The sequence below is a fragment of the Corythoichthys intestinalis genome, chromosome 22 (assembly GCF_030265065.1).
Source record: "Corythoichthys intestinalis isolate RoL2023-P3 chromosome 22, ASM3026506v1, whole genome shotgun sequence".
Taxonomy (NCBI): domain Eukaryota; kingdom Metazoa; phylum Chordata; class Actinopteri; order Syngnathiformes; family Syngnathidae; genus Corythoichthys; species Corythoichthys intestinalis.
Window position 1 is genome coordinate 34,673,486 of NC_080416.1, and position 26,498 is coordinate 34,699,983.

Consider the following 26,498-nt stretch of genomic DNA (forward strand, 5'->3'; position numbering starts at 1 on the left):
CTTAAATCAAATTTGCATAATAATTCAGACCACAGTGCATATATAAATCATGAATTAAAATGGAGTCGGGGTAATATCTAAATGTATAAAGTTTTAATTAGAAATATTTTCCGCATTAAACAAACTTTTTAAACCTACAACAAACCAGATTTTTTTTTTTTTTAACAAAAAACAGATTACAAGCTCATCCACTTGAAGCCACTTCAAAAGGGTAGTGCTGGGGGAAATCGTGGATGAGTTTTATAGCTTCATTGTAGAGTTCCAGGTCTGTGGGTCACATTGACAAAATATCATTTTAAATCAGATCATCTGACACATTCGTACAAGATGACCTACCAAACGGAATGCCTTTTTCATCTCTGAGCATGCTGAATGTGGTGGCCATTAGAGCTCCTTTATTTGACACCATTCCAATGACCTCCACAATTCCAGACAGTTCTTCTCCAAGCTAAAAGAAAAAAAAAAGACAATGTGCACCGTAAATGGTCAACTGCAAGTGACAAAAAAGTAAACCAAATTCAGCTTCTATGTATGAAAAATTTTGAAGATCAATTTGGGTTTCTAAAACATGTTAAAATCGGGGGTGAAAGTGGCAAGAATTAGATCAACCCTCCTAAAACCACAGAAAGGCAAAGAAAACAGCTTTTGGCAGTTATATCTATAATACAAAATAAAACATGACAGGTTTTAATAATGCATTAGGCTACTGCATTACACTTACTGTAACAAGGTATACATGAGAAACTGATTCTCATTCCAAATTGTATTTTTTCAATGATGTGCAAAATAGTAAGATACATTAACAAAAATAAATACAAATGACTTACATTATGCACAGCGAAATAGAATATATTTTGAAGAGAACGCAAACACAACTTTTCATATTATAAGGAAATAAATAAGTTGCCTAAAATAGGTAAATTAACAACAACAAAAAAAGTCCAAAGTGCACATTAACTACATTGCCAAATGCCATTTGAGACAAGCCATTCTGAACCTCATTGCAGTAAAAAAATTTTTGTTTAAAACCTTATTATGTTCAATCTCACTTTAGTTATACAGTATTTGTTTTACCACGAGAACAGCATGTAATGCTTAATGTATGATGATACAAATTAGAGAATATATAAATATATACACACACACACACAAAAAAAAAAAGTTCACATTTTTTTTATTAGGTTTTAGGACCACATAAAGCTTTCAAATTGAAAATATCCGAATTTTCTGTTCAATATTTCTGGGGTCAGGCATTATAGGGTTAACATGGAAGATGTTCTGAACCTCCCCATCAGAGAAAATAAAATAGGTCTCTTCAACTCTTTCCTTTCTCTTAAAAGATCTGATCAATTTTCCGTTGCATTGCATTAATTCAACAAGCTTATTCTTTTTTTGCTGTCCCAGAAAACCTGCGCCTTTGAACTAATCAGAGCTAACTAATATCCATGCTGCTCACGTGTCAGTATGTCAGCAAACTGAACTGAAAACAAGTCCAATCCATTTTTTGTTTATATATGCGTTAACAAAAAACAGGAAATGAATTGTCTCCCGTTTCCTGATTAAAAAGTGGTAATTCAAGAACGGTAAACAATATTTTTATTCCATCAAATTCGCTTTCAAAATGATCCATCGCCCGGCAGACATTCTTCTTTTTCTTCTTATAAGTAAACAAGACCCTCCTGGAGCCGCATAATACTAAAAAGAAGAAGAACATCGTCTTCCGGGTCATGGCTCATTGCAAAAGTGAACTTGGTGGAATACAAATATTAGGGGTATTTTGTTTTTCCACTCCAGTTCAATAAACTGATATTTGAAGCACTGATCAAGGCTCCTTTTCCGTTATTGAATTTCCAGTGTTTAATCGGGAAACGGGAGACAATTCATATGTTTTTTGTTAAACATATAAAAACAAACAAACAAACAAAAAAAAAACAGAATTGGGCTCGTTTTCCGTTGTTTTCCAAAACTAGAAGGAAAAACGAATAACCGAAAGGTACACGGACCCAACACTTGTACATAAAACCTTCTGTACTGTTTATTGTAGGTTTTCAATTGTGGTCGACTACTTGGAGCGAGTTTATGTGATTGTTTTTGATGACGTGCAGATGCTAACTGATACATGCTTATCGTTTGTGTGGCTTGTTTTTGTTGTATTAGCAGCTAGTTATAAACGTAAGTTTAAATTGCTGTTATTGAAGATTAAACTGATTTAATTTCATTTTTATTTTAGTTTCATTCTGCAAGTGTCGATGTCATCAGCAGCTGAATAAAGTCAGATGTCTGGCATCGTCATTTCGGAGCTATGTCTAGCTCGGACTTCGCCTCAACGTCTTGGCCAGGACAGCAATGTGACATGTACTACATTTTTTTGGATTGTTATTTTGAGATTTAGGGGTACTTAACGGGTTAATTTCGATTTACGAGAAAATTTGGGTTATGTTGCCATCGTAGGAACGGAACTCGTTTGTAACCCGGGGACTACTTGTATATGTATTCTTTCTGTGAAGAATTCTTCAAGTCGTTAAACAGTTTAATTAATTTACTTACAATTTAGAGCGGCACTTTTATTTTGGAAACTGCTCGTGCTTTTATTTCCAGTTCTGCGTTTCCCGGTTCATGCGTCTGATCCTTCAATGATGACGTGAGTATGTCTTGTAAAGTGAATTAAAGGTCCTGGTGCTGCAAATAGATTGTGAACATTCCTAACCATGCTGGAGGAATAGTTGTGGTTTGTGTCCCTTTTTTATCGTTGACACGCGTAATTTCATAGTTCTTAGCTTTTTTTTTTTTTTTTTTTTTTAAATGTCTGGACTGTTAGCCTCATATCAATATTGTCATATCACATATACAATTGTGAGGCCATATAGTCATCATTTGACCTCTTGTTATATGATGTTTAGATAACAAGAGGTAAAAATGTTGACGATCTGTTGCAGGCAGAGCGAGAATATAAAATACTCACAGGGTCATTCAATTCGACAGATACACATTGTCCCTCTCCATCCACGACCGTAAACGATTTTCCAGTTGGGTGTACCTAGCGAACAAAAGAATAAGGAGAAACACATCATCAGATCATTGACTTAACAAGCTTTAGTAAGAGTACACTTACAAGCGTTTACTAAACCCCCTAAATAAGTGTTCTGCATCACGTTAGTCACCTTCTCAACACGCCCAACAAAACAGACGGGTTTGTTGATATATCGCCCCAACATAGAAAAATTAATTCGGGGCTTCGGAAGATCCAGGATGGTCGACATCTTGACTGTCGCATGCAAAACTGACAACCAACAAACTACGTTTTAGCGCGAAAACATTGATTCCTTACTTTAAGTCATACTGTGAGCCGCGCGGGAGGAGAGCTTGCCCTTTACGTAAGAATGCACCACACGGCAAACTTTATGAATATAATTCAACATACCCAAATAGCCCTGTACGACATATCCGTTGTCCGTTGAACATTAAACTCCGGAGGAAATAAATACCCACGTAATGTTTACCTAGCACGTTTTAGGGACGTTGACAACAAATGTATTTTATTATTTATTTATTTTATAAGGCTGAGTATCAAAATGCCACTCATTTGTTTTACGGTTGCCCCATTGCTGCTAGATTTTGGATTGAATTTAAGAAGTATATGATGTGTAAAAGTAACCAAACAAAAGATCTGAATTTGAATCCAAAATATATTAAAATATATATATTTACAAAGATTAATCTTTATATGTTGTTGGGAAAATGTCATGTCCACAAATCTAAATTCAGCCCCAAATATTAAATTATTCTTAATTGAAGTTGAAATTTTATTCAAGTCTCTAAATATAATAGCGAACAAAATATGCAAATCTGTACTTGAAGCTCATTCAGAAATATTGAAGACAATATATACAGTCTTCGTTTCAATATTGTAACGCTTTCAAGTGATTTAATGTACCTACGTTTTCTGTCATGTGAACTGGTTGATTTGTAATTTTTGTATTCTGTATTGTGCCCCCCCCCCCCCCCCGCGCCTCCTCAAAAATACAAAGTAATACAATAAATATAAAATAAACATATTCAAACGATATTACGCACTCGCAAGCACTGGAACTCATGCTAGTAAATGTTTCTACACGGACACTAAAACAGAGAGGTCACAACAACACGGTAATTTTGGGCAAATGAATTGTGATCGGATATTTGTTTGTATTTTGTCTTTTATGTCTTCGAAATTAACTCTTTCAAAATGATCCTTGGGAAGAGTTAAACATTTTTGACGTCATTTAAATATGATAAGTTTTGAACCAATTGTTGATTCGCTAGGCCGACATGTGTACTTTTAAAGTCAAAGTACGTTGCGGGATAATGCTGGACGTATCAATAACCGTTGGTCTAATTTACGTCGTTTAGATACGCCATTGAAACATTCATTCATTTTCCATGTTTGTGACTATTGGGGCCGAGTGCTATTGGGCAGTATGGTATTGTACTTTGAAACCAATATGTATTGTGCTGTGGTACATTTTACACCAAACTTTTTTTTTTTTTTTTTTAAATCTATACAGAGCGACCATGTTCTCATTCTTGGGTTCACGTAAAGTCTCAAAGAAGTCAACAACGGAGAGGGAAGCGGATGGAGGCTTTGTCATCATTGGTAAGACACCTCTTGGTTTTTGAAAAAATTAAAATGTTACATATTCCCGGTGTTGTACCGAAATCTGCGATCCGTCAGAATCTGTGACGAAGGAGGGCGATGTTGCCAAAAGCAAGGCCGACAGCAACGAAGATGAGGAATCGAAGAAGGCCACTTACGCTAACGGCGTAAACAGCCATTTGCTACGTAAGTGAGGCTATTCACTCGCAGTTGCCGAGGCTTATTTTCCCTTTCACCGAATAAACGTCATGATATTTAATCATGACGCTGACATTTGGAAAATGTCTGCTTCAAAAAATCACATACAGTAGCTATATCATACAGTATATTATGAATTTTTGATGTTTCGAAAATTTCTGCTTGAATAGATTACTTTTGATATTGTGAAATAGTAAGCTGCAATAAATTGCGATTTTTCTTCTTATTCTTCCTGACGAGGTTATTGTGTAAATATCCTCTTCAATGTATTTACATTTATTGTATGACTTTTGACGTTGTGAAAATGTGTGTTCTAATAAATTACATTGCTGTATTGTATTTCTGAGATTATGAAATTATCCGCACCTATAAATTGCATTATGAATTTATTACTCTTCCTCACACGCTCACGCATACACAATTTTCGATGTATAAGGACAATGAATGATATAAATGTAAATGCGGTAGTTAGTGTGTGATTTCGCTGTATTTTACTTATGCTATTTCCCAGCCCATCGAAGGCAATTCCTTACTTATTTGACATTCCCTTACTGTCATTTGAATGAAGTGGGGTCTGTCATTAGATCAGCAAAGAGCTTTAAGGGTGACTTGACTGATTTTATACACAATACAGGAGGATCACATTTTCTGATGCTGAGAATTTCTGTAAACCACATCTGCACCTATCAGAAATTGTGATCCTCCCTATTGTGTCTAAAATGAAGTCACCACTAAGGCTCTTTGCTGATTTTCTGACCCCCCCCCCCCCCCCCCATTACTACATCTCCTCTCAATTGGACCCCCAGAGTTTGTACATTTTGTCATCACTAAATATCACTATCATTAGATCAGCAAAGAGCCTTAAGGGTGACTTGACTGATTTTAGACACAATACAGGAGGATCACATTTTCTGATGCTGACAATTTCTGTTAGCCACATCTGCACCTATCAGAAATTGTGATCCTCCTGTGATGTTTAGTGATGACAAAATGTACAAACTCTGGGGTCCAATTGAGAGGAGATGTAGTATGGGGGGGGGGGGGGGGGGTCAGAAAATCAGCAGACAGCCTTAGTGGTGACTTCATTTTCGACACAATAGGGAGGATCACAATTTCTGACAGCCACGTCTGCACCTACCAGAGGTTGTGACAATAAAAATATAGTTTCTGGAGGTCTTTGTGAGGTATTATATATTCAGATGACGGTAAAATAATGTCAGATTAGTAAGGATTTGTCTTTGATGGGCTGGGCAACAGCATAAGGAAAATACAGCGAGATCAATCACAGACTACTGCATATATTTATATCATTATCCTTATGCATTTAAAACTGTGAGTGCATGTGTGGAAGAGTCATAAGTTAAAAGAATGAAAGTAATTTATAAGAGCGGACAATTCCATAATTTCACAAATACAATACAGTACCTACAGTGCCTTGCAAAAGTATTCGGCCCCCTTGAACCTTGCAACCTTTCGCCACATTTCAGGCTTCAAACATAAAGATATAAAATTTTATTTTTTTGTCAAGAATCAACAACAAGTGGGACACAATCGTGAAGTGGAACAAAATTTATTGGATAATTTAAACTTTTTAACAAATAAAAAACTGAAAAGTGGGGCGTGCAATATTATTCGGCCCCCTTGCGTTAATACTTTGTAGCGCCACCTTTTGCTCCAATTACAGCTGCAAGTCGCTTGGGGTATGTTTCTATTAGTTTTGCAAATCGAGAAACTGACATTCTTGCCCATTCTTCCTTGCAAAACAGCTCGAGCTCAGTGAGGTTGGATGGAGAGTGTGAACAGCAGTCTTCAGCTCTTTCCACAGATTCTCGATTGGATTCAGGTCTGGACTTTGACTTGGCCATTCTAACACCTGGATACGTTTATTTTTGAACCATTCCATTGTAGATTTGGCTTTATGTTTTGGATCATTGTCCTATTGGAAGATAAATCTCCGTCCCAGTCTCAGGTCTTGGGCAGATACCAACAGGTTTTCTTCCAGAATGTTCCTGTATTTGGCTGCATCCATCTTCCCGTCAATTTTAACCATCTTCCCTGTCCCTGCTGAAGAAAAGCAGGCCCAAACCATGATGCTGCCACCACCATGTTTGACAGTGGGGATGGTGTGTTCAGGGTGATGAGCTGTGTTGCTTTTACGCCAAACATATCGTTTTGCATTCTGGCCAAAAAGTTCAATTTTGGTTTCATCTGACCAGAGCACCTTCTTCCACATGTTTGGTGTGTCTCCCAGGTGGCTTGTGGCAAACTTTAAACGAGACTTTTTATGGATATCTTTGAGAAATGGCTTTCTTCTTGCCACTCTTCCATAAAGGCCAGATTTGTGCAGTGTACGACTGATTGTTGTCCTATGGACAGACTCTCCCACCTCAGCTGTAGATCTCTGCAGTTCATCCAGAGTGATCATGGGCCTCTTGGCTGCATCTCTGATCAGTTTTCTCCTTGTTTGAGAAGAAAGTTTGGAAGGACGGCCGGGTCTTGGTAGATTTGCAGTGGTCTGATGCTCCTTCCATTTCAATATGATGGCTTGCACAGTGCTCCTTGAGATGTTTAAAGCTTGGGAAATCTTTTTGTATCCAAATCCGGCTTTAAACTTCTCCACAACAGTATCTCGGACCTGCCTGGTGTGTTCCTTGGTTTTCATAACGCTCTCTGCACTTTAAACAGAACCCTGAGACTATCACAGACCAGGTGCATTTATACGGAGACTTGATTACACACAGGTGGATTCTATTTATCATCATCGGTCATTTAGGACAACATTGGATCATTCAGAGATCCTCACTGAACTTCTGGAGTGAGTTTGCTGCACTGAAAGTAAAGGGGCCGAATAATATTGCACGCCCCACTTTTCAGTTTTTTATTTGTTAAAAAAGTTTAAATTATCCAATAAATGTTGTTCCACTTCACGATTGTGTCCCACTTGTTGTTGATTCTTGACAAAAAAATTAAATTTCATATCTTTATGTTTGAAGCCTGAAATGTGGCGAAAGGTTGCAAGATTCAAGGGGGCCGAATACTTTTGCAAGGCACTGTAATTTAGAAAAGCGCACATTTTCACAACATCAAAAGCCATACATTTTATGTAATTTATTTAATGGGACATTTACATAATAACCTCATCATGATGAAGAATAATAGCAATTTATTACAGCGGACTATTTCACAATGTCAAAAATTTACATGAAATATCCAAAACTTTTAAAGCATTTTCTTAGTAATGATGTCATGATCGAATGTCACGACGTTAATAATAGGGAAAATAAGCCTCGCAACTTGTAGCGAGCCTCGTTTACGTAGCAGTTCACGCCGTTAGCGTAAGTGTTCTTCTTCGTTTCCTCTTCGTCGTTGCTGTCAGCCTTGCTGTCGGCAACATCGCCCTCCTTCGTCACAGATTCTGACGGATCGCAGATTTCGGTACAACACCGGCCTTAGCAGCCTTGCATCTTCAAAATCACATCTTCAAAACAAAACCAGTGATTCTCTCCCCCCGCCCCCAATTCTTTCAATGGCAGCTTATCAACTCTTTCAATACCAAGAACATTTGATACATTTTTGGGAAAGTCTTACTCTACCACCCCAAAGACGTAATAATACATTTTTTAGGTTTTGTTTGTGTGTTATGCTAAATGAGGCATTGAAGTAACTGCTTAAGCAACTGTGAAACAAAATCAACAGGAAGTGACCTGGAATTGCCCCCAAATTAGCAGGGAGTGACCAATGAACAGTAAGTAAGTACTCTGCTCAGATATTGAGCCATTAATTTCAAATGATGACGTGACTCACAGCCCCCCCATTTACTGCAGTATGGGGTGCTATTCGTTTGTGGTAGTTGTTGGGACACCCCTGTATTTTTGAGAAAGTTGGTACACTTCGTCAGCTGCAACGGAGGTGCTGCGATTGACGTCATCAATCAAAAATAATATCTTAATATCTCAAACGATAGCAGCTCACACGAAAAATTTTATTGCACAAACGAGCATAAAGTCAGCATAAAGGAATGGCACCGTTTTTGGGGCTGTATGACATCATCACTCAATTATTATCTCAAAAACAATAGCATCAGAAACGAAAACTTTAACAGCACAAACCTTCGACACCATGTTTAGCCATTTTTAAAATCAAAATCCTCCCTCGGTCGGCTGGGTAACGCCTGCTCTGGGTGGGGATCCTGACCTGCCCTGGGCTTTCTGGGCCGTTGGGAGTCACGCAATGTGCCGTGCCGGTTGGGGGAATGCGGCAGTGGCTCGTGGGCCGGATGGGCGGACAGGGGTGGTGGTGGGTGTGGGGCGTGGTGGCGCGTCCACTCATCCCATCTTTGAAGGCCGGTTGATGGGGGCGCGGATGGCCTGGGGCACCACCCTGGATCCCGAGTGGATGATAGCGGCCGCCTTGCTGGGCTGTGCCGGCGCGCCCCCCCCAATGATCGGCTGGGGAAGGGCCGTGGCCTTGGGGCGGCTCCCGCGCAGCATTTCCACTCGTCTGCAGTACTATCACATGTCTGATGGGATTCACGCATGACTAGGTGCAATTCGACACATTCAAGAAGAAAAACTCAGTGTCAGGATTAGCTGTCAGATAGCATAGAATAGGATGCCAACATACTCACACTCACAAGGGATCCACACAAATGCTGGGTTCTACACCTCACATGTCTAATTGGTGTACACTCCTCCCCTCCCAATCAATTAACTTTCTGACTCTTCCCCCTCTTGCTTTTTTCATTGGTCATCAGGCCCCACATGTTGTCAACCGGAAATACAACTTGCTAACGATAGCACCAACATATTCATAGCTAGTGTAGGCGTTCAGTGTATTTCTCGTTGTTGTTTTTACTTCTTCTGCCCCTCTCTCTTTCATTTCTTCTGTCCCCCCACAACCTCTTTCTGTTCGCTGCTTTCTACAAATAAAGGAGGCATGTAAAATGATCATAATGGGAGAATGTCATACTACCATGTGATACATTAAAACTGTTCAGACCAATTGGACACTCAGATTTCCATTCTCCGTGTCAAGCACCATTAGAAATTAAATAAATAGATAATAAAGACGCCACGTAATTAAACAGTGCAATTGGCATTTATTTTACGTAAATGTCGTAGTACGATGCTAGTCTGTCAGTCAATGTGGCGGCCGCCATATGTAAACAGTTTTCCCAGTGAAAATTCTTGTGACTAAATGCTTAAATCCTTGCCTGGCACAGCCAGACTGTTCTCCCTGTATTTTTCAAACACTGAGAGAAATAGTCTGGGAACCATCCCATTAAAGGCCTCTCGAGCAGGTACAAAATCAATCGACAAATCAGATTCGTTTATTTGCGTGACGTGTTCTTAACGAGCAACGTCACTCTTGCGCGTCGGAAGTCGTCTCCTCAACAACACAGATGGTGAACAGGGATCCGAGAATATGTTCCAATCCACGGTAAAATCAGTTTTAAATTACCAAAAACACATCGACACGAGTCATTGACAACAGTCCGTCTCGCGTTGGCCATGTTGAATAAACTCCACTCTCCTCGTATGTTTACTTCCGCGCGCAAGTCCGTCGTCCTGCCCTCGTCGTTTTACTAACGTCACGTCTGCCCGTCGCTGATTGGTCCACTCCGCTGTCTGTTTGCTGTGGCTTGCTCCGCCCTGGAAATTGTATCCGCTGAATGGTAGCCAGACTCAATAGCTGGAACAGCGGTGAGTCTGGTGTACCAGGCAACTTAAATCCCTGAATTCTTTATATAGACCCTACTCACATGACATCACAACCACGCCTCCGCGCCATATTGTCCGTCTACTCGTCGGGTTGATGCATTACCGCTACGTAAATTCCTCCTATTATGGCGTGTTTTTCTGCTCGTTAACATTAATAATCAAAATGGTGAAGGCGTGTGTGGCGGTTGGTTGCAATAACAGAGAAGATAGACGGAGAGACTTGAAGTTCTACCTTATTCCGAGAGACCCGGAGAGGAGAGCGAGTTGGACTGCTGTAATTCGACGAGAAAACTGGGCTCCAAACGATTACCACGGATTATGTAGTAGTCATTTTATATCTGGTAAGATGCATTTAATATATATTTCGAGGGTTTTGGGCTGACAACCACAATTAAGATCATTGCGAGGCTAATCGCCGACAACATACAGTTTCAAATTCAAGATGCTTATTTCTTCCACCATCATTACATTTTGAATAATATTTAGCTGGTACCAAGTGAAAGAAGCTGGCCTCGTCTAGGGATCATCAGTTAAACAGGTGTGTCCAAACCTTTTACAAAGGGGGCCAGATTTGGTGTGGTAAAAATGTGGGGGGCTACCTTGGCTGATTTACATAGAACAATATATTTAAACAAATTTTAGCAAGCCCTTCTGTTTGTCACATTTGCTTTATTTTTTTTTTTAATTCATAATTTCAACAGTCTCGTCTTTGTGGCTTTCTCTTTCGACACTCGGACTCTTGTGAAATATTGCTGCTGTGAAAAAATAAACTAGCTTCAAGTTGCTTTCATTTCTTGCTGCGTATCTTCCCTGTAATGTTGTCGTACATGTCAGCGTGTCATGATCGGTAATATCATTATCGCGTCACATCGAACTCTTTGAAAACAGCGACTGTCTCTTTGCAAATGAGGCAGACATACCTGTAGTTGTTGCGTGTTTCATTGAAGAAATAGTCCAATATCCACCTATCCTTGAAGCGTCGGCCATCACAGTCAACTTTTTTTTTTTTTTTTTTTTGATTGTCGCCATTTTAGAAATCACACAGGGTAATGTTGCTTACAGTGCTGCTCTTAAAGTTTTTCAAACTTTCGTGAGAATAGGCTGATTTTGTGTGGACAAGATAGTTGTAGATATCAGGGTAGCAGATGTCAGGCAGAGAGGGCGAAGACAGCGGGTCGAAAAATATCGATTTAGGCATCAAATATGGATCTGGCGAATGGATAGACTGAAGCTTTTCCACATAACGCCTTTTATGCAACGCATCCAATGAGTTTACAGCGTCTGAAAGCACCGGGGCTTCCATGAATTGCTCTATAAACTGAACGACTAATTGAAACCATTGAGAATAGGGCTAAACAGAGACGGACAATATGGCGGCCGGATACAGCGACACGTCATTCTGTGACGTTGGTGAGTAGGGTCTATATATGGACTTAAGACAGTCTCGATTCTTGGTTAAAAGCTAAAAAAAAAGTGCAGTTAGCATTTATTTTACGTAAATACAGTGGGGCAAATAAGTATTTAGTCAACCACCAATTGTACAAGTTGTCCTACTTGAAAAAATTAGAGAGGCCTGTAATTGTCAACATGGGTAAACCTCAACCATAAGAGACAGAATGTGAAGAAAAAAACAGAAAATCACAGTTTGCTTTTTATAGAATTTATTTTCAAATTAGAGTGGAAAATAAATACTTGGTCACAAACAAGCAAGATTTCTGGCTTTCAAAGAGGTTAACTTCTTGTAACGAGGTCTAACGAGGCTCCACTCGTTACCTGTATTAATGTTTTTAACTCATTATCGATATAAAAGACACCTGTCCACAATCTTAGTCAGTCACACTCCAAACTCCACTATGGCCAAGACCAAAGAGCTGTCGAAGGACACCAGAGACAAAATTGTAGACCTGCACCAGGCTGGGGAGACTGAATCTGTAATAGGTAAAATGCTTGGTGTGAAGAAATCAACTGTGGGAGCAATTATTAGAAAATGGAAGACATACAAGACCACTGATAATCTTCCTCGATCTGGAGCTTACCCCGTGTCGTCAAAATGATAACAAGAACTGTGAGCAAAAATCCCAGAACAACACGGGAGGACCTAGTGAATGACCTACAGAGAGCTGGGACCACAGTAACAAAGGCTACTATCAGTAACACAATGCGCCGCCACGGACTCAAATCCTGCACTGCCAGACTTGTCCCCCTGCTGAAGAAAGTACATGTCCAGGCCCGTCTGCGGTTCGCTAGAGAGCATTTGGATGATCCAGAAGAGGACTGGGAGAATGTGTTATGGTCAGATGAAACCAAAATAGAACTTTTTGGTAGAAACACAAGTTCTCGTGTTTGGAGGAGAAAGAATGCTGAATTGCATCCGAAGAACACCATACCCACTGTGAATCATGGGGGTGGAAACATCATGCTTAGGGGCTATTTTTCTTCAAATGGACCAGGACGACTGTATGTGTAAAGGAAAGAATGAATGAGGCCATGTATCAAGAGATTTTGAGTGAAAATCTCCTTCCATCAGCAAGGGCATTGAAGATGAGACGTGGCTGGGTCTTTCAGCATGACAATGATCCCAAATACACAGCCAGAGCAACAAAGGAGTGGCTTCGTAAGATGCATTTCAAGGTCCTGGAGTGGCCTAGCCAGTCTCCAGATCTCAACCCCATAGAAAATCTGGGGAGGGAGTTGAAAGTCCGTGTTGCCTAACGACAGCCTCAAAACATCACTGCTCTAGAGGAGATCTGCATGGAGGAGCCTCCGTTAGCCAACAAAGGGTACATAGCAAAGTATTGAGATGAACTTTTGGTATCAACCAAATACTTATTTTCCACCATGATTTGCAAATAAATTCTTTAAAAACCAAACAATGTGATTTTCAGTTTTTTTCCCCCCACATTCTGTCTCTCATGGTTTGCCCATGTCTACCCATGCAGAGGTTTACCCATGTTGACAATTACAGGCCTCTCTAATATGTTCAAGTGGGAGAACTTGCACAATTAGTGGTTGACTAAATACTTATTTGCCCGACTGTATGTCGAGGAATGATGCTAGTCTGTTAGACAATGTGGCGGCAGCCTTACAATAAAGAGCTTTTTACGTTGAAAATTCTGGTGAAAAAATGAAAAATATAATAATTACCTTAAATCCTCGAACAAATCACTTCTGAGACAATCCTTCCTGTTTGTATGCCGTACAGCTTTCATACTTTTTCAACAGAAATCCGGTGTTGGATCGCTGCATGTGTCGAATCTGACCGGTCAATATCATTATGAAGTCTATGTACAAATTATATTAATAGAATAAAGGGGAAAAATGTAACGACTAGTGTAGCCCAAAGTAGCGGAGTAAGAGTCGCGTTTCTTCTCCACAAATCTATTCAAGTAAAAGTAAAAAGAATGGCATGGTAAAACTACTCTTAGAAGTACATTTTTCTCAAAAAGTTACTCAAGTAAATGTGACTGAGTAAATGTAACTTGTTACTCCCCTCATCTGCTTATGATAAATATTCAAGTACAGTGTTTTGTCCAAATCTTGATTTCAGATATTGTAATGAAGTTCTTCACAGACTATGAAAGTGCGGGGGAAATTGCCAAGAATATTGTGCGACTGAAGCGTCGAGGCAGAGATAGCATTCCATCTTGTTTTTGTAGTCGAACTAGCTGAGTTACACAATCCTATCCACCCAGCACTACTGCCAGAGGTGGGTAGATTAGCCAATTTTCTCAAGTAAGAGTAGCTTTACTTCAAAATGATATTACTAATATAAAACTAGTCATCCAAAAAATGTACTCATGTATTCGATGAAAAGAATACTCAAATCATGAGTAACAGTGTGAGTAACTGCTTACAGTGTGATTTATTTTTTTAAACAATGGTATATATTTTTCTCAGCACAAGGTCATCTCTCTGAACTGTTATTCTTTTACTGAAACCATTACGTGACTATATTAGGCCAAAATAAATACACAAAACCTGTGAATTAAGACTAGAAAATGAAACATTGCCTGTCCAAAGAGCATGATTGCCCTGTAGTGGAAAAACATATAACCTACCGTGAAATGAAAACGATCGTATCTCCGGTTTTCCATGATCCTTTCGAGTAATGTAGACGTTTGTCAAATAATCTCATTTTTAGGGCCACTATTGGCTTCTCTGGCAAAAATAAAAATTCTAATATGTACAATTAGGAGGAAAAATGTAACACTAGTAAATGTAACTCTAGTCTCGCTCAAGGTAGCGAAGTAAGAGTAGTGTTTCTTCTTCACAAATCTACTCACGTGAATTTAAAAAGTATGGCATGGTAAAACTATTAGAAGTACAATTTTGTCCAAAAATCACTCAAGTAAATGTAGCACGTTAGTACTACTAGCTAGTACTGACACCTACTACAAATTACAGTCTGTAATGTCATCACCCCCCCCCCCCCCCCCCCCCCAAAGAGTTGCTTGTTGTAACAACTTCATTTTAGGGAAATGTCTTTGTGCCAGAATCCCAGATACCCAAGATAAATGTATTGTGTAAATTGAAAAGGGTTGTGTTAATGCTCAGAAAAATCATTCATAATGAATGTATGGTTTAGGTTTAACAAATGACGTGTTTCTTTGCAGGAGAAACAGTTGAAGAGCAGAGGCAAAAGATGCAGTTGATGAACATCGGACAACCTTCAACCAATGTTGTTGTCCAGCCATCCAAGGTGAGCATTTTGTGACTTTATGCCAAATTAAAAAGAGATTTTTGTGAAATTATAATGCAAAGTGTCGAATTTGGTAATACACAGAAAATAGTAGTGATGTCCCCGATCCAATCATTTTTACAGGAACGGAATCGTGTCGAAAAAGATCGTTTTTTTAAGATGATAAGATTATTTCCAGTTATATTTTTTAAGGGTTACAATTAGGGATGTCCCGATCCAGATTTTTGCACTTCCGATCCGATACCGATATTGTTTTGCACTTCCAATCCGATACCGATACCGGCCTATCTGAGCAATTGTTACAGTTTAAAGTTATTTAGCCTCCTTACTTAGTTGTCAGACTCGAACTTGAAAAGGGTTTTAGTACTCTTGATAACAACTAGCCAGCTGAATTAGGGGAGTTTGAATAACACACAACGGTTGGTAACAAGTAACTGACCTGTTTATTCAGTGACAAACACAAAACATTTTAAATAACAAACAGAAATGGCATAGTCAGTCAGTAAAACGTGCAAATAATATTGTAAACTTATTGTAAACTGTCTTAAAAAAGCAAAACACACAAACAACCTCAGTGGAAAATCCCACAAACCACCAAAAGCTATTAAATGCGTTTAATGTTTCGTGCATTAGTTACAATAATTGTATAAAAGTATGAAGTCAAGTTTAAATAAACGACTATTTCAGTATCAAGTTAATATTTTAAAACAGTAAATAAAATACTCAAGTCCCCATTCTGTATCAGCAGCTTTAAACTGCATTCAATTCATTTAATTTTGCGAATCAACTGTTAAAGTTGTTAAAATTGCTCCCGTTATTCCATAATTTCCCTTCTGTCTACTTTCGACATGTGAAAGTTTTAAAACTGTTTTGAAGATAGAGTCAAGTCAAGATTTTGCCGATTTAGGAGTATTTTAGATAAAATGTTAATTAGGTTCGCTTGGAAGGTTCACAACAGCCTACTAGGGAAGTCTCCTGCTTTAAGATGGCGGCTGTTTACTAACGCATGTAGTTTTCCATACTTCAATGTTGCTAGCGCCGTCGAGTCTGTCATCTCGCATCTAGTTCTATACAAATATGATATCTATTATTTACAGTAAAACAATGTTGACGTAGTTTGTAGCGGCTGTCAGCAGCAGTCAGGTATTCTTGTGTTTTTTATCCAGCGGCATGAGTTGAGCTAAAGCCGTGGGTCAAGCATTGGCATTACCCGGGTCTATGACAAGCATGAGGTTTACTCTCCCGACGCAATGCAGACCGTTTCTCATTGCGTCCCGAAGACCGCGCTGTGTATTAGTTCGGCTTTACTTGACATATTTCAATAATCGGAATTTGGATGTTTGTGAATCGTTCTCGAATCTTCCACGGCCGAATTGCTCAAGGATGTAATGACGGCTGGGCATGTTGTATCGTGGTTCTAAGTGTTGGATGGTGCGTCTTACTCACGAGAGATAATGGCTCGTCATCCAGAATCAATTCTTCGGCAATGACTCTTGTTATTCCCTGGGCTTTGGGACTGTCGAGTGCCAGTTTGTCACGTAAGTTTCTGCCAGTGTTAGTTGCGTAGGACCTTTCTTTTTGTCTTCGTTTTTTTTAACATACTCCTCATATTGTTTGTGGTGGTATTTCGCTAAATGCTTGATTAGTTTGGTTGTATTAAAACTTCTTACAGCTTTACCACCACGCTTGACTTCATTGTGGCATATGTTGCACTCTGCCTCTTCGCCTTGGTCGTCCTTTAAGGTGAAATTATCCCACACAGCTGACATTTTTACCGATAAAGTCTCTCAGTAAATTGGGAGACGGTAATGTAGTGTGTTGAAGGTGTGCCGTAAAATGCGGACCGTATTTTAGTGAAACCGAAGCAAAAACTGGAATGGATTATGTAAATCAGTGCGCTGGAAAACTAAGACCGGACTTTCAAAAAAAGTGGATCGGAAGTCTGGATCGGAATTTTTCCGTGTCTGCCGATCCGATACCGATGCGCATTTTTTTGCCCGTATCGGCGTCCGATCCGATCCAAAAATTTTGGATCGGGACATCTCTAGTTTCAATGCAATAAGATAATCAAGTTGTGAAAGTATATCATCAAAAGAAAAACGTTTCGTACTACTCAGCAATGTACTGGAAACAGCAGAAGTGGAAGTAAACACCAATGGTAGAGAACTTTACACCAGGTGTTATGGTAAATGGAGAGTACTTATATAGCGCATTTATCTACATGGTTACCATGCAGAGGTGGGTAGTCACGCGTTACATGTACTCTGTTACATTTACTTGAGTAAGTTTTTGAGAAAAATGTACTTCTAAGAGTAGTTTTACCATAGACTTCATAATGATATTGACGGGACACGGAGCGCTGGGCCGATTAATAGGGGACCTGCGTTGTTGGCGTGGCTGTCAAAGTTGACCGAGTGGAATCACAGACAAAGAACTTTTTTCGTTGAAAATTCTTGTGAATAAATGCTTTAATCCCCGAATTCTTTATAGATATGGACGTAAAACAGTCTCGATTCTTGGTTAAAAGCCAAAAAAAATGTGCACTTAGCATTTATTTTACGTAAATATGTCAAAGTATGATTCTAGTCTGTCAGTCAATGTGGCGGCCACCATATGTAAACAGAACTTTTCCGGTGAAAATCCTTGTGAATAAATGCTTAAATTCCTGAATTCTTTATAGATATGGACGTAAAAGATTCTTGGTTAAAAGCAAAAATAAAAAACGTGCAGGTAACGTTTATTTTATGTAAATATGTCAAAGTGTAATGCCAATGCTGTAGCGGCTAATTTCTCCCATTGATTTTTTTCACATTTCACAATGCATGCATGGTACGAAAAATATAATTACCTTGAATCCTCGAACAAATCACTTCTGAGACAATCCTTCCTGTTTGTATGCAGTACAGCTTTCGTACTTTTTCAACATGAATCTGGCGTTGGATCGCTGCATGTGTCGCTGCGACCTACTGCGAATAACTAAAGCGGATTGTGGGATGGCCCCCCTACTTGAAGGCGTGGCGCACTGAGGGTCAAATCTAATCCGTCAATATCATTATTAAGTCTATGGTTTTACTTGGCCATACTTTTTACTTTTACTTGAGTAGATTTGTGATGAAAAAAACGCTACTCTTACTCCGCTACTTTGGGCTACACAAGAGTCGTTACATTTTTACTGTTTATTGTACTTTATAGATTTATTTTTTGCTAGCGATGTTATTGCCAAGAGTAGGACTGCTAATTTCACCAATGAGACGTTGCAACAATAATCACATGACTCCATAACACCAATCAGAGGCAAGCTTGCCGTTCTATGATCACGCAAGCCTGTTCAATCACGAGTCTTTAAAGCACCGTACAGAATGAAGTATTTGACAGTATTTGAGCACTATCCTTAACATGAATCGAAATGGCGGATTTAAAACTCTGTTTTTATTTAGCACCGATTGACCACGGAGAACCGGAGATATGATCCTTTTAATTTCATAATAGTTACTATGAAGGAACTACAGTATTCACTATTCAAACTAGGAACTATTTTACTTCTTAGAGGGCAGGGCATTCATGCTCTTTGGACGAATAATGCTTCATTACTGTTTTTTTTCTGTCTTTAATGATTTTTTAAAAAAATTCTTTGGCTTAATTGGTTTTGTAATGGGTTATTGTACAGTATCATTATATCAGCAGTTCACATAGATACGTTTGTGCTGAGAGAAAAAAAAATACTAATGTTTAAAAAAAAAAAAAAAAAAAAAAAAAATCAAACAAAAATAATAAGTTAATATATAAAAATAATAAGTTACTAATGTTAATGTTAAGTAATGTTACCCGTTATTTGAGTTTTTTTTTTTTTTTTAACTTGTACTTGAGTACATTTTTGTATGACTGCTTTTACTCTTACTTGAGTAATATTATTTTGATGGAACGCTACCCTTACTTGAGTAAAATTTTTGGCTACTCTACCCACCTCTGTTAGCATGCTCAAAGTGATTTACATTAGCACACAGTTACCCTTTAACACACACATATGGTGCTGCTGCCAACCCATTGGGGCAAATTCGTGTTCATTGCCTTGCCCAAAGACTCTTCAACAGTGGGCAGTCGTAGCCAGGAATCGAACAGCTCACTCATCGGTCCCAGGACAAGTTGAGCCACCAACTGCGCCACGGCTGCCGTGGCTGTCCCAAGCTTGTTATGACCAAGCTCGTAACTTGAGTGTGCTAGTATTGTGAATGTATTTTCTTCCATAAGAGATAATGAATTTAAGTTCCAGTGACACCCCCCCCCATGCCACCCGTAAATAATCATTCAAAACAAGGCAAATAATCTGGAAAAGAAATAAAAGTATGTAAACATGATGGGAATGTGTCAGCAGGGGGTGCTGGTGAGTGGTTATGCATCATCGAATAGGGGCCGATGATTAGTTTTACAATCATTAGTGATTGTCAAAGTTGTTTTTTAAATGTTTTTTTATATTAGGTTTGTTGTGCTGTTAGAGACCTCTGTTGTGTTTTAGTTTCTAATTTATCTTAATTAGGTTGCATTATTGCATTATTATAAAACAACAAGGTTAAGCTATTCAATTGAAAATAATCTAGCGTGTACGTGCAGTTAGCCCATGACAAATTCCCACTAGAGGCGTGCGAAATTTCTGATTCTTAGATTATTCGCTATACAGCCGTGTAAGTTTCGAGAACGATTCACAAACATCCATATTTCGATTATTTAATTATACTAGGTAAAGCGGAACTAAAACACAGTCAGCGCAGTCTTTGAGACACAATGAAGAATGGACCGAAAGTAAATATAATGTTCAACTCATGGCACTAGATAAAAAAAACAATAATACCTGACTTAAATATTTATTTATATTTTGATATTTTTTCTAAGTTTGGCTGCGGCCTACAGCCGCCACAAAACAACGCCCAGTTGCTAGTTGTACAAACATACGGCCAAATAATGCTACGGTAGATATCACATAGATATAGAACTAGATGCGAAATGACAGATGACGGTGGTGTTAGAACATGAATAGAGAACTAGATGCGAAATGATAGACATGCTGGTGTTAGTAAACAGCCGCCATCTTAAAACAGTAGACTTCTCTGGAAGGCTCTGTTGTAGCGAACCTAATTAACTTTTTATCAAAAATACTCCTGAATCGGCAAAATCTTGATTTGAATCTATCTTTAAATGATGAAACAGTTTTAAAACTTTCACATGTCGAAAGTAGACAGAAGGAAAATTATGGAATAAGGGACTAATTTTAAACAACTTTAACGGTTGAAACACAACATTCTATTAATTGAACGTAGTTTAAAGCTGCTGATACAGAATGGGGACTTGAGTATTTTATTTACTGTTTTGAACTGTTAACTTGATAGTGAAATAGTAGTTTATTTAAGCCTGAGAGTTTTTTTTTTAACAATTTGGAACTAATGTATGAAACATTAAAAGGGGGGGGGCATCAACAATTGATTGATTATCGAATCGTAGCCTCTGAATCATAATCGAAGCTGCGCAATCGTGCACTGCTTGCACACACTTAGCGCACAAGAAAATTTATGCAGCACACAAAATAAAATTGAATAGAAATGTATTGTAGCGTCACCAGGATTATTATCGACACCACAGTGATGTGTCAGCGCGACACTCCTATGGTGCGTTCGATACGGCAACGCAACGCTCCCATTGGTGGCTTGCTACAACTTGATTGTATAAAGTTTTGAAGTGCATGACTTGAGTGGATGTGGAGAAAAGTTAAAAGTGAAGTGTGCTGATTTACTGGAGCAACATTCCACTGCCAATTTTTGTCAAGTGCTACAGTATTCATTGATATCTAATTTTAAAACGGATATAATCTAGTTAATTAAACCAACAAAATGATTTCTATAACCATTTTGCAACCTACCGTAACTCAATGAGCAACAGGTGTCTAGCCAATGATACAATACAGTTTACTTCACTTACGCTAGGCAGCCAATCATACTAATGACATTGTTGCGCAAATGTGCAAGAGAGTCTCTGCAGCCAGACCCCTCTCCATATGTGGCATGCCCATACTTGCCGTGCAAGTTAACTAGCGGACAACAGTGCACCGAGTTAAAGCGGAGGTTCAGGATTTTTGACAATAGGCTTAATCTTCGAGTTAGCAGTGGTTTAATTAGTTGGTGGAGTTGATTTCAACAAATTCCATTTCGTTTGCAAGTTATTTGTTAGTTTCAGAGCTCCAGAGTGGCTAAGGTAGCGCGAGTCAATGGCACCATTATAGACTGCCAATAAAAAACAACATATGCACATTCCTCGTTCTTCATAGGGAATTTGTGGAAACTTTCTGTCTGTATGTTTCCACAGCCTCTAAATGCACATTTTGCCATCTTGCCAGCCGTCATTTAACTCAGCAGACTGATGCTGCATTCGAGGAAGGTGGGAAGTCCGAGTTTCCAACGTCTGATCTGGGAAAAATATCATTGGTACGCCTCCACTATTTGATTGCTTATGAGAAGTCAGGTTTGCTGGTGGTCAAAATGTCTTTTGAAGGCCAAAATAAAAAACAACTTGTGGCGATCAGCCATCTTTGCTGTTTACATTGGCTTGGAATGCTTTAAGGTCGCAACTGGTACCCTCCGAGGGGGATAAGTCCGACTTCCCGCCTTCGTTGAATTGCAGCGGTAGAACGAGTGACCGAAGCACTTTTGGGGTCGTATTACGTAAAATAGTCCTGCAGCATGAAATGAATTACGGCAGTTTAGTGTGACAATATTTTGGCCAAATGGGTGTTTTGAAACAATGATCTGTGTTTTGAATTTATTTGACTGTTGGATCTGTTCGTAGCTCTGTATCATTTTTTTATTGGCATGCTATAATGGTGCGATTGACTCGCGCTAGTTTAGCCACTCCGGAGGCCTGAAACTAACAAATAACTTTCAAACGAACGGAATTTGTTGAAATCAACTCCACCAACTAACTAAACCCCTGCCAACTAGAAGATTAAAGTGCCTGTGACACGAAAAAGCATGTTTATTTCATAATACACGCGGTATTTTATGTCCCTGAATGATATGGGCCGCTTGGATGTGTGTGGAAGCGATCGCTATTTTTATTTAGTTTTTTTAATCCCGCGCCATGAAAATGAGTGACTTCCGGCTTCGGTCTTGCATTGAGGAGGAGGGCGCTGTGACGTGTACGGTAGAAGACGTCCTCTTCACTATACAGCGTACTGTTGTGTATGAGGACGAAGGATTCAGATGATTTTGCGGATTAATACGTTTATTTTTCGCATCACGCCAGCCAAACGGTTGCAGAAAAATCATTCTGTATGAGGAAGAGGCGTATGCGCCTTTTTGGAGTTTCAAAAGGTTCCCATTCACCGTGGATACTTACTGTGGGACCATTGGACTTACGAGGAAGTGAGTAAACATCTTGTTTTGTATTATGTCAAATACGAATACAGCGATTTCAAAGTAAACACTACAAACTTCCTTTAAATGAAGGACTACTTACGTTTGATCATTGATAGGCATGTAAAAAGCTCTCCTAATGCTCATTAGCAGCAGCACGTTAGCTGCACAACAACTCCAGCCACCCTCCTCAGGGGAACGAACTGTAAATTGCTCTCTGCCGGGCGGCTTGCCAATCCGCAAAGACAATCGACAACCGGGTCGTCATGTCAAATAATCTAGGATAGTTATGTGTGATTTTCCGCTTCGAAGACTTTGAAACATCACTCGGTTATGGTTAGCATGTCGGCTAGCTGTCACGCCTTCTGGTTTGTTTACATTCTCCGAAGCCGGGGAAGGGAAATGACATATGTCCGATTTAGGTGTCATAAAATATCGTTCGGGAGGTGCGACAGTAAAGGTGAAGTTGACAGTTTTGACCATTATGGAGTAATTTTGCCATGTCGTCCTGAATAAATGCATTTTTATTATTTCATATTCTATTCAGCACAAGACTGTTATTTGTCATGACCATGCTATTTATTTAGCAATTGGGGAAAATACTTGCATAAAAAGAATATCCTGTAAAAATATTGAAGAGACAGAAACAATGACATTTTGCCGCTCTCTTTGTCGCGTTTTCCTCGTTGTGAATAGTTCCCCCTCGACGGGCTGACTGGTCCTTCTCAAGCCATTTATATAGCTATTGGGGAAAAATACTTGGATAAAAAGAATATCCTGTAAAAATATTGGAGTAGAGAGACTGAAAGAATGACATTTTGCGGCTCTCTTCGTCGCGTTTTCCTCGTTCTGAATAATTCCCCCTCAATGGGCTGAATAGTAAAACCGATGAGCCCAGTCTACCGCTGACGTCATCCACCTGTTGGGGACGCAGAAGCCCTATAATGGTAGGCGTGGCTAACCGGCAGATTAAAAGACTAATTTCTCGTCATCTGTGCTTTGCTAAATTGTTGTATATAGTCGAATCGTCTCAAAATATGATTCTAATTCACATAATAATGCCATTTAAGACTTTTTTTCTCGTGTCGTATGCTCTTTAAGCCTAATATCAAAAAGAGAGACGCAAATGCTAACACCTTATCATGGCGAAAGGAACGGGCAGCGATACTAAACTCATCAAGCTAAAGTAAAAAAGAAATGTGGTTTGTTTAAGATGGAATGGCTGTCGGAGTATGTGCAAATAGAAGAACAAGCGGTGATACTGACTGAGATTCTTTTTTTTTTTTTTTTTTTTTTAAACCTGTCCTGTATAGCTACCTGCACAGAGAATAGGAATCTTGAGAGTCCTTATTCAATTCAATTTTATTTGTATAGCCCTATATTGTTTGAATAGTTTTAATGGGGGAGTTTGATATACTCCCATTGTGGTTGTTCATTATGTTTTTTTTTTAATTTTTTATTTATTTACTCACCTATGCCACAACTGGACCTTACCCAGGCCAAAGCAGGACTCTTCCTATGGTTTAAGCCGAACTCTAACATATAACACAGTACACATCTTTTGAACACTGTCTTTTTATTTTAAGTGGGCCAAATCAATTATATTAAAAGTAAACTACGATAATGAAAATTGCTGCTGTAATTTGATTCATTTAATGAGCCATGTACCGTAATATTCAAACAACAAGGCGCACCTGACTTTGAGCCACCACCCACCAAATTTGACACAAAAATGGTATTTCTTCAAAGACAAGCCGCACCGGACTATTAGCCGCAGCTATACTCACTGTATTATGGGATATCTACACCCAAAGATATTAACCGGTAGCATTTTATTTGACAGCGGCATCCTAAGACCTTGATAATTATTACATGACACTGTCGTGAGCATGAATGAATGCTTATGACGGATGTCATTTAGTGTCATCTGGCAAATGATCTCACTTTTGAATGGGTTTAAAAGACCTGAGCTGGACATTAAACAAATTTAGTGACAAAATTTGCTGGATGACATTTAATGACATGTATCATAAGCTTTCAATAACGCCAATGACAGTGTCATGTTATAATTTTGATGGTCTTAGGACACCGCTGTCAAATAAAGTGTAACTTATTAACACAAATAAATCAACAAATAAGATGCGCTGGACTATAAACCAAAGGATTCAAAATGAAGGAATATGTAGCGGTTTATAAAAAACTTTCTATGATCCAAGGTATTGATCAGGCGCAATACTGGTGTGTGGCCTCAGCGTACACATCTGATGTCCTCAGTGTGCTCAGGGAGCTTGTGTGCCTGCTCAGACACATGAAAAATAAGAGGGAACATTGGTTGCGACGTCTCATTGTTGAAACTGGTTGAGCCACTGTTGGCATCTCTTTCTTCTTCACAAATCCACTCAAGGAAAAATAAAAAGTATGGGGTGGCAAAACAACTCTTAGAAACACATTTTCTAAAAAATAAAACATAAAAAAAAAATGTGAACACAAATTCTGTTTGTCCTTTTTCCAGTCAATTCCAGCTCCCATTCAACAGACAGAAAGCATTTCATCTACAGATCCATCACTCACGAAGCTGGGAGATAGGACATTTGCAGTGGAGGCTACCTCGCCTGGCCCGGACCTCCTTGGTGACATCCCCTTCACTTTGGCACCTCAAGTCCGAGCCGTGCAGAGAGGGATCCCTTTTATTCCAGATATACTTCTGTCAAACGACATCAACTCTATGCTAATGTGTTTTCAATATGACTTCACTTTAGAAAAGTCAGTCCTAAATAACTTGGAGTAGTTTTCAACGGATTTTGGAAAGCAAAAAATGGTCTTTACTGCAGCTGCTACTGCATATTATCCAGCATCTTTGATCTTTAGTCATGCTAATATGACAACAGTATGAGAAGCAACGGAATGTCTGTTGAACCGGCTGGATAAATGGCACTTTTTTTGCAATTACGGTCACAATTTAATGAGTTGTTTTTGGCATGTTACAGTGCACTTTCACACTAGCACGGTTTGGTCCTTTTTAAACGGACCAGATTTCTTTTTCTCAGCTAGTCCGCTTCGTTTTCTAAATGTGAACGCGCAATCCGAACTTGGACCAAACAAACGAACTCTGGTCCGCTCAAAAATCGTGGGTCTTTGTCTGCTTTAAGCGCAGCCTGCTTACCTTGTGAATGCAATGCTGTCAGTCGGCACAGTGTGTATACTGAACCTTTTCAACAAGTCACTTGCAAGCGTTGTTGCGAGGTAGTTCTCCAATCGGACCCTGGTTCTCTCGGTCTAATGTGAAAGTGCCCTAAGTAACACTGAAGACAAAATGAATGGCTACCTCCTTCACAAATAATATTTTATTACAGCTTCCTGACTTAACTGTACAACTGTACTGTTGTAAGTACAAAAAAAAATCAAATAAAGGTTCTGATTATAAAACAAGAAACTTTTTTTCTCACAGTAGTGCTCCTTTAAGATATTGATATGATGTGACTGGAGCTATTTAAATTAATCTGCATCATTATCAGAGGTGGGTAGTTACGCATTACATTCACTTGAGTAAACTTTGTACTTATGTACTTCTAAAAGTATTTTTACCACGTAGATTTATGAAGAAGAAATGCTACTCTTACTCCGCTATGACATTACAGTCATTACATTTTTCCTCTTTGTTCTACATAATACATTTGAATTTATTTTGTTGGAGATGCCCACAGTGGCTTGACCAGTTCACGTGACTCCATGATACAAATCAGCACTGGCGGTTTTAGGGGCGGGGCAACAAGCACACTGACCCCACCTCTAATTTGAATGCACACAGAGCCTTGTAGAAAGAGAGTTGCTACACTTCCATAGGGATCCAT

At 39.0% G+C, this 26,498-nt stretch overlaps 2 protein-coding genes across 6 annotated transcripts; one reads left to right on the forward strand and one right to left on the reverse strand.

Moving 5' to 3' along the window:
* rpa3 (replication protein A3) lies at positions 1–3,341 on the reverse strand. The gene is made up of 4 exons (XM_057828485.1): positions 3,162–3,341; positions 2,963–3,037; positions 337–448; positions 1–267 (listed from the first exon to the last, which is right to left on the reverse strand). The coding sequence occupies exons 1-4, from the start codon at positions 3,258–3,260 to the stop codon at positions 185–187; spliced, it is 369 nt and encodes a 122-aa protein (XP_057684468.1). The 5' UTR covers positions 3,261–3,341; the 3' UTR covers positions 1–184.
* umad1 (UBAP1-MVB12-associated (UMA) domain containing 1) lies at positions 2,253–26,084 on the forward strand. 5 transcript variants are annotated; one of them, XM_057828481.1, is made up of 5 exons: positions 2,253–2,355; positions 4,545–4,633; positions 4,712–4,819; positions 15,165–15,250; positions 25,160–26,084. In XM_057828481.1, the coding sequence occupies exons 1-5, from the start codon at positions 2,303–2,305 to the stop codon at positions 25,433–25,435; spliced, it is 612 nt and encodes a 203-aa protein (XP_057684464.1). In that variant the 5' UTR covers positions 2,253–2,302; the 3' UTR covers positions 25,436–26,084. The 5 variants fall into 5 exon arrangements, with proteins under 5 accessions (XP_057684464.1, XP_057684467.1, XP_057684465.1 ...); XM_057828482.1 differs by lacking the exon at positions 2,253–2,355 and adding an exon at positions 4,129–4,146; XM_057828483.1 differs by lacking the exon at positions 2,253–2,355 and adding an exon at positions 4,156–4,329.
* Positions 26,085–26,498: the final 414 nt, after the last annotated feature.

What these genes read in the sequence shown, in the direction of transcription:
- rpa3 (XM_057828485.1), bottom strand. Translation starts at nt 3,260, where the DNA reads ATGTCGACCATCCTGGATCTTCCGAAGCCCCGAATTAATTTTTCTATG. An exon ending in TTGTTGGGCGTGTTGAGAAG is followed by an intron (nt 3,038 to 3,161) that starts GTGACTAACGTG and finishes TTTGTTCGCTAG; the next exon opens with GTACACCCAACTGGAAAATC. An exon ending in CTGTCGAATTGAATGACCCT is followed by an intron (nt 449 to 2,962) that starts GTGAGTATTTTA and finishes TTTTTCTTTTAG; the next exon opens with CTTGGAGAAGAACTGTCTGG.
- umad1 (XM_057828480.1), top strand. Translation starts at nt 4,420, where the DNA reads ATGTTTGTGACTATTGGGGCCGAGTGCTATTGGGCAGTATGGTATTGT. An exon ending in CGTAAACAGCCATTTGCTAC is followed by an intron (nt 4,820 to 15,164) that starts GTAAGTGAGGCT and finishes GTTTCTTTGCAG; the next exon opens with GAGAAACAGTTGAAGAGCAG. An exon ending in TTGTTGTCCAGCCATCCAAG is followed by an intron (nt 15,251 to 25,159) that starts GTGAGCATTTTG and finishes TCCTTTTTCCAG; the next exon opens with TCAATTCCAGCTCCCATTCA.